General features: G+C 47.8%; 1 protein-coding gene across 1 annotated transcript; it reads left to right on the forward strand.

Moving 5' to 3' along the window:
• Positions 1 to 809: 809 nt before the first annotated feature.
• STON1 (stonin 1) lies at positions 810 to 10,369 on the forward strand. Its single transcript, XM_049784350.1, is given in 4 exon segments — positions 810 to 2,206; positions 2,208 to 2,625; positions 6,844 to 7,046; positions 10,295 to 10,369. Coding segments are annotated over 4 exon segments (2,076 nt in total). The 5' UTR covers positions 810 to 826.
• Positions 10,370 to 12,828: the final 2,459 nt, after the last annotated feature.

Genomic DNA, 12,828 nt, shown 5'->3' on the forward strand with positions numbered 1-12,828 from the left:
TAGCATGGAGGTAGGGCGCTTGCCTTGCATGCAGGACAGTGGTTTGAATCCTGGCATCCCTTATGGTCCCCCAAGCCTGCCAGGAGAGATTTCTGAGCGTAGAGCCAGGAGTAACCCCTGAGTGCTGCCAGGTGTGACCCCAAAACCAAAAAAAATAAAATAAAATAAAAAAATCGCAAACGAGCCTTTGATAAATATCATCTGATTAAATCTTAGTTTTAATAAAAATCTACTCAGAGGGCAATGGGTAGGGCGCTTCCTTACACATGGCTTGGGTTCAGTCCCCAACATCCCACCCCATACAGTTCACTGAGCCTGCCAGGAGTGATCCTCCAGAACAGAGCCAGGAGTCAGCCCTGGGCATGACCATATTTGGTCGCCAAACCAAACCAAAGAAACGACAACAAAATCAACTCAAGTATCAGTCAAAAAAAGTGCCCAAAATACTTCTCAGAACTCAAGTAATTTGTCGTTCTGGACGCTCTTAAGCTACGTCATTCTCAGAAATGAAGTCTTTTTTAGCAAGTTGACCTTCCCACCCTCATTTGTTTTCCCTTCTTGTCTTCTTTTTCCTCAGTGCCAGAGAGATTGCGTCTGCCTCAGAGAGAGAGAGAGAGAAATCACATCTGCTTCAGAGAGAGAGAGAGAGATCACATCTGCTTCAGAGAGAGAGAGAGAGAGAGAGAGAGAGAGAGAGAGAGAGAGAGAGAGAGAGAGAGAGAGAGAGAGAGAGAGAGAGAGAGAGAGAGAGAGAGAGAGAGAGAGAGAGAGAGAGAGAGAGAGAGAGAGAATCATCACCTCTGCCTCAGTCAGTGCCAAAACTACCATGTGCTCCACCAACCCAAGCGGCTGGGTGACTTTTGAGGACGACCCTGTCCAGGCCAGTCCGAGGCCCAAGACCCTCGCTCTGGAGCATCAGGGGCCCTGCAGGCCTAACGGGCTGAGGCTCAGCCTCTCTGGCCCTGGGGAGCCGCCCAGCACGCCCTCATCCCTCAGCAGCACCCCACTCCCATCTCCCCTCGTGGACTTCTTCTTCAGCCCCGGGCCTCCCAGCAACTCCCCTCTGTGCACCCCTACCAGGGAGTTCGCGGGGTTCCCTGGCATCCCCAGAGCCGGGACTCAAGTGCTTGACCCTATCCCAGAATCTTCTCCTGGCTGCCCACCCCTGACATCCTCACTGCGTGCCCAGCCGGCCCATGCACCCACTTCCACATCGGATCCCCCTTCAGGAGCACGCGCTGCAGCCGAAGGAGGTCCCCACCCGGCGGAAAGCGATGCCCCCCAGTTCCAGTCTTTCCAGGAGGACTATGCCTTTTGCAGTCCCTTTTGGAAAGAGGAAGACGGTGCGCCCCAGTGGCCCCCGGGGGCCAGGAAGCCATCCAGAGGGCTGCCGGGGGACCAGAAGAGCCTCAACCAGTGCGCCCTAAGTTACGTCTGCGAAAAGCTCCAACACCTCCAAGCGGCCGAGCACCAGGAGGAGGCCCAGGCCGCTCCGGACGCCTCCAGCACCCCGCTGTTCTGCAGCCAGCCCCGTGCCGCCGCCGGCTGGCCCTTCCTGCTGAGGATCCCCGAGAAGAAGACCCGCATGTCGTCGCGCCAGTGGGGCCCCATCTTCCTGCGCGTGCTGCCGGGCGGCATCCTGCAGCTGTTCTACGCGCGGGGCTTGGAGAGCCCGTTTCGGGAGCTGCAGCTGGACCCCCACTGCCGGCTGTCCGCGCCCCGAGTTCAAGGCCACCTCCACACGGTCCAGCTGGAGCGCGTCGCCTACGCGGAGCGCCGGGGCCACCGCGTCGGGGACGGGGGTCCGGCCGCGGAGCAGATGCTCAAGCTGGGCACCCCCGAGCACCCCGACCTGCTGGCCTTCGCGGCCGCCGTGGAGGACGAGCTGGCGCGGCTGCCCGCGGCGCCGCCGCGGCCCGGCCGGGCGCATGAGGACCCCGAGATGCTGCTGGAGGTGGAGGACCGCTTTCGGGGCGTCGTGGCCCGGGGCGCGGGGGGCCTGGCGCAGGGCGCGGTGCTCACGCGCGTCTGGTGCCTCTGCTTCCTCGCCGGCGCGGCGGAGCGCTGCTTCGTGGCGCTCAACCTCCGCGACGCCGAGCGGCCGGAGGGGGACCCCGAGGGTTCGGGGGTGCGGCTGCGGGAGCATCACCTGCACGGCTGCGTGGACGCCGCCCAGTTCGCGCGCTCCCGCGTGCTCCGCTTCGCGCCCCCCCGACGCCTGCCGCGTGGAGCTGCTGCGCTTCCGACCCGCCGCGCCCCGCGGGGACCCCCCGCCGCTGCGGGTGCGGCCGCGCGTGGCGGTGCGGGGCGCGGCGCTGGAGCTGCGGGCGGACGTCCGCCTGGACCCCGGACTCGGACTCGGACCCGGGCCCGGCCCCGCCTGCCACGACGTGGTGCTGCGCTTCCCGGTGCCCGCGCGCTGGGCCGGGGCCGAGTGGACCCGCAACGTGCCCACGCGCGCGCGCGCCCTCAAGGTCCGGCGCAGCCGCGGAGGCGCGTGTCTGGGCGGCGGCCTCGAACCCGCGGCCGAGGCCAGGCTGCGGGTGAGCGCGGGCGCCGCCGCGTACGAGAGCGCCTTCCGCGCCCTGGTGTGGCGCCTCGGAGGCCTGCCCGCGCCCGGCTCGGGTGAGTGGAGCCAACTCCTCCATCTCTCCCTCCTTGTCCTCCTCTCCCCTCTCCTCCCTCTTCTCCCTCTTCTCCTCCTTGTTTCTTCCCACTTTCTTCTTCCTCCTCCTCTTTCTTCCTCCTTCCTCCTCCTCCTCTTCCCTCTCCCTCTTCTCCCTTGTTTCCTCCTCCTCCCTCTTCTCCCTCTCTCTCCCCGCTTTCTTCTTCCTCCTTTCTCCCTCCTCCCTTTCTTCCTCCTCCTTCCTCCCCTCTTCCTCTTTCTTTCTCCTCTTCTCTCTCCTCTTCTTCCAGTCTTTTCCTCCTTCCTCTTCTCCTCCCCCATCTCTTCCTCTTCCTCCTCCCTCTTTTCCTCTTTCTCCCTCCTCCCCACTCCTCCTCCTTCTTCTATCTCTGAAAGAGATACAAAGAAACTAGGGATACACTTTGTTTTAGGTAAACTAAAGTGTAACCCCAACTAGAGAACATTGTAGAAAATCAAACCTTTGAGAAAATAATCTTACACACCTCCACTACACACTAGTGAGTGTAATCTCTGTCGCAAATACTAGGGGGTTTACTTGACTCTTTTCTCCAAACCCTCTGAGCTTAGGTTTTACTCTCTGGGGGTCATGGTGGGTAAGATGCACCCCTTGACATCTCCAGGATGGGAACATTGGAGAAGGAATTTTCACTCTGGTCTTGTAGTTTTTCTCAGCCCGGCCTGTGATTCAGAGAAGCCCAAGAGTTTCCAAGATTTCATTACTAGACTCTACCTGCTCCTGGCGTTCACTCCAGTCCTGCTCTGTCCCAGACTCAACACTGGGCCAGTGCATAGATGGCTGGACCCGGGTATGCAGCCAGGGCCTTGGCACCCAGCTCCACTGGCCCTGCCGTGTTCTGGGGTGGCAAGAACCAGCCCGTTCAGCAAAAAGCATTTATTTATTTATTTATTTATTTATTTATTTATTTATTTATTTATTTACTTACTTACTTCTAGTCACAAAATTGAATCGCAGAGCAGAGCAGAGTCAAACGATGAACCACATGCTTGGTCTCAGAGCTCTATTCAGAGTAATTTTGCTAATCAGGCCTTATCCCCTATAGACGGGGTAAATGTTTCTAACTATGTACCCTATCAGATGGAAGAATTAGATCGGTTTAAAAGAGCATGTAAAGAACATGGGCCAAAATCGCCATACAGTGTGGAGTTATTAAGACTTTGGAGTCATAACTCATCTTGGACTTTGTATGATTTTAAAAGAATCGCTGAAATATGCCTGTCGTCTAAACAGCGAACTGAATGGGAAATGTACTATTCAGAAGGCGTAAAAGCTAAATTATATAGCCCGGATGGTATGAAAAAGCAAGTGGCAGGTGTTACTCTATCGTATGAATTATTGATGGCAGAAAATCAATTTGCAAATATTCAGACACAAGCAGCTTTACCTAAGGAAATCTTAAATTTAATTAGGGAGATTGCATTGTCATCATGGGAAAAAATTGATTCTAACAGCATTGGTAGAGGAAACTTTTTAAAAATTACCCAAGGCCCTTATGAGTCATTTGCAGAGTTACTTACTTACTTACTTACTTATTTGTATTTTGGGGCCACAGCCGGTAACGCGCAGGGGTTACTCCTAGCTATGCGCTCAGCAATTGCTCCTGGCTTAGGGGACCATATGGGACGCCGGAGGATCGAACCGCGGTCCATCCTAGCTAGCGCGGGCAAGGCAGACACGCCTTACCCCTTGTGCCACCGCTCCGGCCCTGTGAAGGTCTCTTAGGTGGAGCCGCATAGATGGATGCACCCAGATCTAAACAGGTTTTGTGAATAAGGTATGAGAAGTTTGCAAGGTCCCAGAGTGCCCCCTGATGTTCAGAAAGGAGATAACACTATTTCCAGTTCGTTTATTCTTGAACGCAGCCAATCCCTGCAGCGACCCATGCTCCAGAGACAGTCGTTCGGCTCTTCCGGGAGACCAAGGGTCCAAAGGGGAGGCATATTATTAAACACTCCAGAGTAGTGAATTAGTCAAAGCCAGAAGAAGCTGCCGGAAAACCGGAAAGGAAAATGCCTTTCTCTCTGAGCAGTTGTTACTATTTTAAAAATAGTTTGTTTTAATCAGGTGGATAGATTTTATTTCTAACATTATTTTTTGGAATACTGGATCTTTATCTTTTTTTTCTTTATCTTTATCTTTATCTTTTTTTCTTTTTGTTTTCCTACACCCTTCTTCCTTAATTTTTTGGGCCACAGCCAACTGTATGTCACTTCAACTGTGGCTCACTCCTGATTCTGCACTCAGGGATCCCTCCTGGCTCTGCTCAGGAATCATTCCTGGAGGTGCTTAGGAGACTATATGGGATGCTGAAGACTAACCCAGTTTGGCTGCATAGAAGGCCCCAAGTTTGTTCATTTATTTTTCATTATTTTGGGGGGCCATGCCTGGCGGTGCTCAGGGCTGACTCATGGGTCTACACTCAGAGATCACTCCTGCTCAGGAGACCAGATGGGATGCCAGGGATTGAACCAGTCAGCTGCTTGTAAGGCAAGTGCCCTCTCTGCTGTTCTATCACTTTCTTCCCAAGTTTAAATGAATTTCAATGCATCCTTGTTGCAGACAGAAGACAAGACAGGACAGTGGGTGGCAGACCCTGCTGGTGTGTGCGAATGAAGTTTTCGCTCGCCTTCTGTGTTTGGAAGTTTCTCTTGCTAGAGGCCACTGTGGTTCTCCCCATGTAAGGGACACCTGTGGTTAATCAACCTCTTGATTAATTCATTAATGAGCTAATGGGCTGGTGCCTTTCCATGGCCCTTTGCAGCTCTAGAATTCTATTACTCGCTCTAAAGAAACAGGTTTTAAGGAATGAAAGGTAATTTATCTCTCAAGAATGAAGTGCAATTCTTTAAACTCTTCTTTGTTGTTTAAATGTATATGTTAAGGCTATATTCTGATGGAATTGTCTTGTTTCTGCTATGCCTGTTACAGTGACTGACGTTGGCTTTTGCTATGACTGTCCTCACATATACTCATTTAAGTTAGGTAAAGTAGCATTAGTTATTGTAGATTGCTGTGGACAATGTATTGGAATATTTGTCGAGTCACTACAGCAACATAAGCAGTAGGGAGTACTTGTGAGCATTAAATATAAATATGACATATATCTAAGATGTTTATTTACCATACTCATAGATTATATACCAGCACACATTTATTTTTTATCCCATGATCATACCCATTCATTGGTCCCATTGAAAATCTTCCTAGGTCTGGCATAGATCTGGTTTTTTAGAATAGATGCTCAATACATAGAAAATTGAATTAAGTGGGAACAAATATTAGAATGAAACACTGTAAGCTAATATGCTCATTTCTCTACTGTTCCAAAGCTTTGTGGGTGATAATTATAGTATACAGAATTTCCTTTTTTTTTTGTTTGTTTTATTGAGGGGGGCCACACCCGGTAGCCCCCAGGGGTTACTCCTGGCTCTGTGCTCAGAAATCGCTCTTGGCTCAGGGGACCGTATGGGATGCTGGGAATCGAACACAGGTCCGTCCTGGGTCCACCGTGTGCAAGGCAAAAACCCTATCGCTGTGCTATTTCTCTGGTCCCCCAAAATTATCTTTATTGAAAAAAGAAATCTATGCTGGGACTATTTTTTGGAATAGTTTATATATATAATAAGATTCCAGTACAGTTGAACCAATAAGGACTTTTCATTATGTTATCTAGGCTGGGCCAGTGTTAACCTTTGCATTATTTAAGCAGTAAACACAGTGGTAGGAAAATAAGAAAATGAAGAATCACTGTGGGGCCTTATTCATGTATTTTAAATCTTTTAAACTACAGCCACACACACTGTAACCAAATAAGGATGCTTCAGAAAATAGCACTCATCTTTTAATGAAAGAAACTTGGCATACTTCTAATTGAAACCATGTTTAGGAGTTAATATATGTGCAGCACTGGTAATAAAATGGTACTTACTTTAAAGCTATGGCTTACAAAATGAAACAAAGCAACAGAGTTCCTCCAGTAAATGGGAAGCCATGAATTTGGCTAGTCTGTTGTGTAGTGGAACTTACACTGCAGCGATGCGAATGCTAGTAGTATTTAATAAGCAAACGAGAGAGAAATTGAGTCTCTGAAGGTCCAGAGAAATGTTCACCAGCCACAAAAATACTTGGACTCTATTTCAGCCACAGCCGTGGAATTTTTCTTCTTCTTCTTCTCCAGGTCCTGATCAGACCTATTGTTTGTCCTACAAACTTGAACTTGGCTCAGACCAGGAAATCCCCTCGGACTGGCACCCCTTCGCCACTGTTGAGTTCGAGGTGCTGGACACATATGCTTCAGGGATCGAGGTCCTCTCTCTGGGAGTGGACAGTGACGTCCAGCCGCAGAAACACATCCAAAAGAGAGCCTGTTACAGCATCCAGGTAGCCCTCCAAAAGACTTGCTTCATTTCGGGGCATCCGGGGCTGTGGTCTGATTTGTTTTTAAATATTTGCTTTGCTGTCTTGAGGGTCTGTCATTAATTTTGCAGGATTTTTAGCTTGTTTAGGAACCTCACCTGTCAGTGCTCAATGTTTATCTCCGTGCTCAGGGGTTACTCCTACTCTTTTTTTTTTTTTTTTTTTTTTTGGTTTTTGGGCCACACCCAGCAGTGCTCAGGGGTTACTCCTGGCTGTCTGCTCAGAAATAGCTCCTGGCAGGCACTGAGGACCATATGGGACACCGGGATTCGAACCAACCACCTTCGGTCCTAGATCAGCTGCTTGCAAGGCAAACACCGCTGTGCTATCTCTCGGGGCCCTACTCCTACTCTTAAGCTCAGGAATCACTCCTGATGAGGCTTGGGGACCATATAGGGTGCCAGGGATCTAACCTGGGTCAACTTCCTATAAAGCAAGTGTCTAACTTATTGTACTATATCTGGCTCACATGTATTTGTTCTGCTTTATTATTATTATTATTATTAAATTTTGGGATCACACTTACTCATTCATGGCTCTGTCAGGGATCACTCCTAGTGGAGATCAGGGGACTGATGCAGTGCTGGGGATCAGCTGCCTTACCCACTGTATATTTCTCTCTACCAAGCTTTGTTCTCTCTCTCTCTCTCTCTCTCTCTCTCTCTCTCTCTCTCTCTCTCTCTTTCTCTTTCTCTGACTGAGCACATCATGCTTAATAATTCCGCTTTCAACAAAAACCCAGGCGTTAGCAATGAATTCACATTTCAGTAGCCCATTCAAAATAAAAATTATGTCCAAATAGCATTTCTCAAGGGTGCAAACTACAGAATCTGTGTCCATATAGTGAACAAAATAAGAGAAAATGAAGGCAGATAATGGGGTGTGTTCAGGGGGAAAGGAGGCTTTCATGAGATGTGCAATGAAGACAGAAGAACCTTATGAAACTTTGGAGCATCTTGTCTGAATAGGCATTTGCCTGGAAAACATCCTCAGAATCTTCTAGAATAGTGTTCAGTGGAGCCGCTGTATAAAATACCTTGTAACTTGGCAACTAATTGATTTTTTTTTGGGTGGGAGGGGGCACACCTGACCATGCTCAGAGCTAACTTCTGGCTCTGTGCTCTGGGACCATTCCTGGCAATGCTCAGGGGACCATATGAGATGCCAAGGATGAAACCCAGGTTGGCCATGTTAAGGCAAGTGCCTTTGCTGCTGTGCTCTCGCTCTGGCCCTTTCCTGCCAACTTGAAACTGTCACCATCAGCCTCTCTGCCTTCTTGGGCCAGATAAATTTTGAGTCTGAGGAACCTGCAACTGTTTCTAAACTTCCTTTTCCTTGTCACCTTCAAAGTTTGAGGTAGCCTCTGCCTCATCATGCCCAGAGTGCCTTGAACTGGTGACAAGTGTCTGGCATATAGACACTGTTTACTTGGGAGGTATTTTTCAAAAAGCATGTGCAAAAAATGTGGGGAAAATAATGACATTTATGGAGCCGGAGCTATAACACAGTGGTCAGTGTGTTTGCCTGGTGAGAGGCTCACCCAGGTTTGATGTCCGGCATTCCAAATGGTCCCCTCAGCCTGACAGGAAGGATTTCCACATGTAGAGACAGGAGTAACCCCTGACACTGCCATGTGTGACCATAAAACCAAAAACCAAAAACCAAACCAAAACAACCCATCCCCCCCAAAAAAATTGAAAACAAAAACCCTGCAAACAACACAAAAGTGACCCAGCAACTAAAGAGATGCCTCATTCCAGACTCCGGGTCTTTTCCTTTGTGTGTGGATCTGGTACACGAGCAGTATTTTATTCTTGGTCCTGAACAAATCAAACACATGGTGTGTTGTTACAGTTCTATGTTCCTTCCCCCTGGAAGGACCCTCAGTGGTTGGGAAAGGACTTAGCAGAGCAGACATACCTCCAGGTCATACTCATGGGACAGATGCTGGTCTGGTCGATGCAGGGCCGGAAAGGCCCCTTTGCCTTCTGTGCTAGTCGTAGTTCTGCAGGGCCAACCTCCCTCTCTGGTAGGACTCTTGGCCGGGATTGTCCTGTAGCTCACCCCATGCCCAGCCCCTTCCTCTTTTTTTCTTTCTTTCCTTTCACCCCTGTCAAGAGCTGCTGAGCCCTGGAGTGCTGCTAAATAGCTCTATACATCCAGTTCCTGATTCAGAATTTGCTTCTTGGCCCACCGGGCCTGCACCATGAGCTGTTTTTATCCCACCTGGTCCTATTTCCAATTTACTTTCTTTCTTTCTTTTTTTTTTTTTTTTTTGGTTTTTGGTTTTTGGGCCACACCCAGCGGTGCTCAGAGTTACTCCTGGCTGTCTGCTCAGAAATAGCTCCTGGCAGGCATGGGGGACCATATGGGATGCCGGGATTCGAACCAACCACCTTTGGTCCTGGATCGGCTGCTTGCAAGGCAAACACTGCTGTGCTATTTCTCTGGCCCCCAATTTACTTTCTGTTTTGGGGCCACATCTGGCAGTGCTCAGGGATGACTCCTGACTCAGCACTCAGGATCACTCCAGGTGGGTTCAGGGAACCCTATGGAGTGCTGGACAGGAACCTGATGGGCCAACTGCTGTTCAGGCCCCCTCCCTGCCGTCCAATTGCTCGGGCCCTGCATCTTTTGCCCTGATAAGTCAGTTTTGTCCTGTCTCCTCACTCTTAGTAAATATCTGCTGATTGATTTCAGGTGACATTTTATTTTATTTTTATTTATTTTTGGTTTTTGGACCGCATCCTGCCATGTTCAGGGGTTCCTGGCTCTGTGCTTGGGAATCACTGCTGACAGGCTTGGGGGACCAGATAGGATGCTGGGCATTGAAACCAGGTCAGAAGCATGCAAGGCAAATGCTCTACTCATTGTAGGATGCATAGAAGGCAGGGATATCACTGGGCACAAGTTGAGATGCCCCTATTTCAGAAACACAATTATTAAATGACCCTCCCTGCAGTCCACCTTCCTTAATGGAACACAGAAATGCCTCCATACATTCGTTTCTCTTGTCCTCTCTCATCATCCCTCCATGTCCTGAGTGGGGCTCTATCATCTATTCTGGGACATTGCGCTGAGAAGAGGATTTGGGAGCTCTGTTGGCAAAGGAGAAGGGAGCCTGAGGAGTCAGGAAGGGGGCTTGGAAAATCAGACTGAGCAGCCTTTCTTTCAGGATTTCATCCCTAACACTGCCCTTGTTTTGCTGACAGGTGGAAATCGAGAAGGAGTGGATTAAAATCGATGGAGAAGATCCAGATAAAGCGGATAACTGCATGACTCAGTGAGGATGTATCAGTTCTTGGCAAGACTCTGAATTATTCGCTTTTCAAAGGTGCCACTTCCAGGCTACACACCAAGGTCCACTGCGGACCAGAAGATGGGGTGACTTTGGGGTAGGGGCATTGGGACAGGTCCAATAGACTCTCTAGAGTGCAACTTAGACCAGACACCGAGCCATCTGGGGTTCTGTTATGCTGGTACCCCAGAGGGAAAATAGGTCCCTAATTTGTCTGATGTTTTTGTTTAGTTCTTGAAACATGAAGTTAGTGGCTGATCCGGTTTGTCAGCACAACTAACTGGGGTTTGAATTTTGATTCCTCTGGGCCTGATTACTGTCAACACCCTTATTTCTGTATTAGGACCTACATGAGAGAATGAGACGATCAGAGGAAACTAAACCAAAATGCTTCATTTTCCTTCTTGCTCATCCCTGAAACGTGACAAGGTGTAGAATAATATTGGCCCCACAGGGCCAAAAGGAAGATGTGGAGATGTTCTCTATTTTTACTGCATTAGTAACTAATCAGCTATATATGCTGCCTGTCTCTCCACCATTGTACTTTGATTTTTTTCAAATGTATTTGTACAAAGAAGCTATTTCACTTGATATGTATATTTTAGCACCACTCACTAAGACACATGGCCCTTTGCTCAGAGACTTCTTTCCAAATGGAATCCCTAAGTTGGACACTAATTTAAAATATTTATGTACATTACAGATGACTGTTTAAAGTTGTAGAACTGATTTTTCCAAAGTTTTGGCTCTAAAAATGTATTTTGATTTTAAACTATTATATATAATGAACACTAGACTCTTGAGTGGAAGTATAAATCAGCTATGATTATTTTATGCTTGTTCTGCCAGTGTGCTACTTGTGCTAATTTTGCTTAATTTAGAGTATTTTTCTTTGAAGAATCCTGCCTGCAAAAATACAGGATTATTTTATTTTGATTTCCAAGAGGTGATATTTTTATTCCTCACAATTAGGTCAATGTTTGGTTTCTAATGAAGAAAGTCAATGGTTAGCATTTAATAAACCCTGTTTATTATTTCCTTGAAGTATTCATAGTGAAAGATTAGACTTTGAAAATTGATGAAATCTATTATTTTAGTTATTTTTTTCTGGTTTGAACAAAACAGACCTTTCCAAGTGGAGTCGTACATCTTCAGTGTATGTTGAATCTTACATATGATTAGAAAGATTTTTTTCTCTGTTTACTAGATTTGTTTTCAGTTGAGCTAATAATAGTAATAATGTTCTTCCAAACAACACTGATTTGTTGGTCTCTGGGATTTGTCATACATTTTATTTAATATCATATGATATTAATTTTTTTGGGGGGGGTTTGGTTTTTGAGCCACACCTGGCGGTGCTCAGGGGTTACTCCTGGCTGTCTGCTCAGAAATGGCTCCTGGCAGGCACGGTGGACCATATGGGACACTGGGATTCGAACCAACCACCTTAGGTCCTGGATCGGCTGCTTGCAAGGCAAACGCCGCTGTGCTATCTCTCCGGGCCCATATGGTATTAATTTTAATCTGTTCAAAACCCAATTACAACCAGTGTTTATGACGATCGTATCAATCAACAGATTTTATTGCCTTTTCCTTCTTTTCTGTACAGTCAAGGACTGTAAAAATTGGGTGACTGTTCAAACAAATCGGTCTTATTCTTTTGGAGTTGACTTTACTCCATGCTTATAATATGTGCTCCAGACTCATGGTGGATTTTGGAGGACAAATCTGTGATAGCGTCAGAGGAAGAAACAGCCCTCCTTCTTCCCTTAGGGTCGGCCCACTGGGGAGGGCCTCAGTGTGCCCCAGCAAATTTAAAGGCCTGGGAAGTTAGCTGAGCTAATGATGCCCATTTCTTTCAAGTTTGTTTTATCATAAGGAATTCATCTTTATTCAGGAAAATGTAATGATTATAAGCAGCACAAAAATCAAGTCAGCCAAAGGTTTACTTAATCACAGCCTTCCTGCCCACTGTTTCAAGGGGTGCTCTGGATTTTTGGCCCTGGGGTTTACTCTCCAGCCTCCAGCCTTCTGGAGCACCTTCAGGTTTAGTAGAGGAACAAGAGACCAACTGACAATCTAATTGCATTTCTGCAGGTGAGGACCCCAAGGCTGCTAGTATTTGCTGTGTGGAATGGCCTAATTGTTCATCTGCACATCTATTAGGGTCTTAAATATTCACTACCTCAGGGGGCATTAACATGCTGTAGGAGGAGAAACTCTTATATTACAATTCTTCTGATCTTAGCCACTAAGTGAAAAATCAGGTGGGGTCCACTTAGATCCTAAATTAGAAGGTAGAAGCACCTTTGCCTGAACACAAATGAGGACTTTCCAAATAATAATCACTGCAGATCAGAGACTACAGTAGGGAAATAAAGATGTTTGCCCTGTGTGTGGCTGGTTCTATCTCAGATATTGCCAAGAGTCAAATATCTCAGATATTGC

The sequence above is a fragment of the Suncus etruscus genome, chromosome 12 (genome assembly GCF_024139225.1).
Source record: "Suncus etruscus isolate mSunEtr1 chromosome 12, mSunEtr1.pri.cur, whole genome shotgun sequence".
In the NCBI taxonomy this organism is placed as follows: domain Eukaryota; kingdom Metazoa; phylum Chordata; class Mammalia; order Eulipotyphla; family Soricidae; genus Suncus; species Suncus etruscus.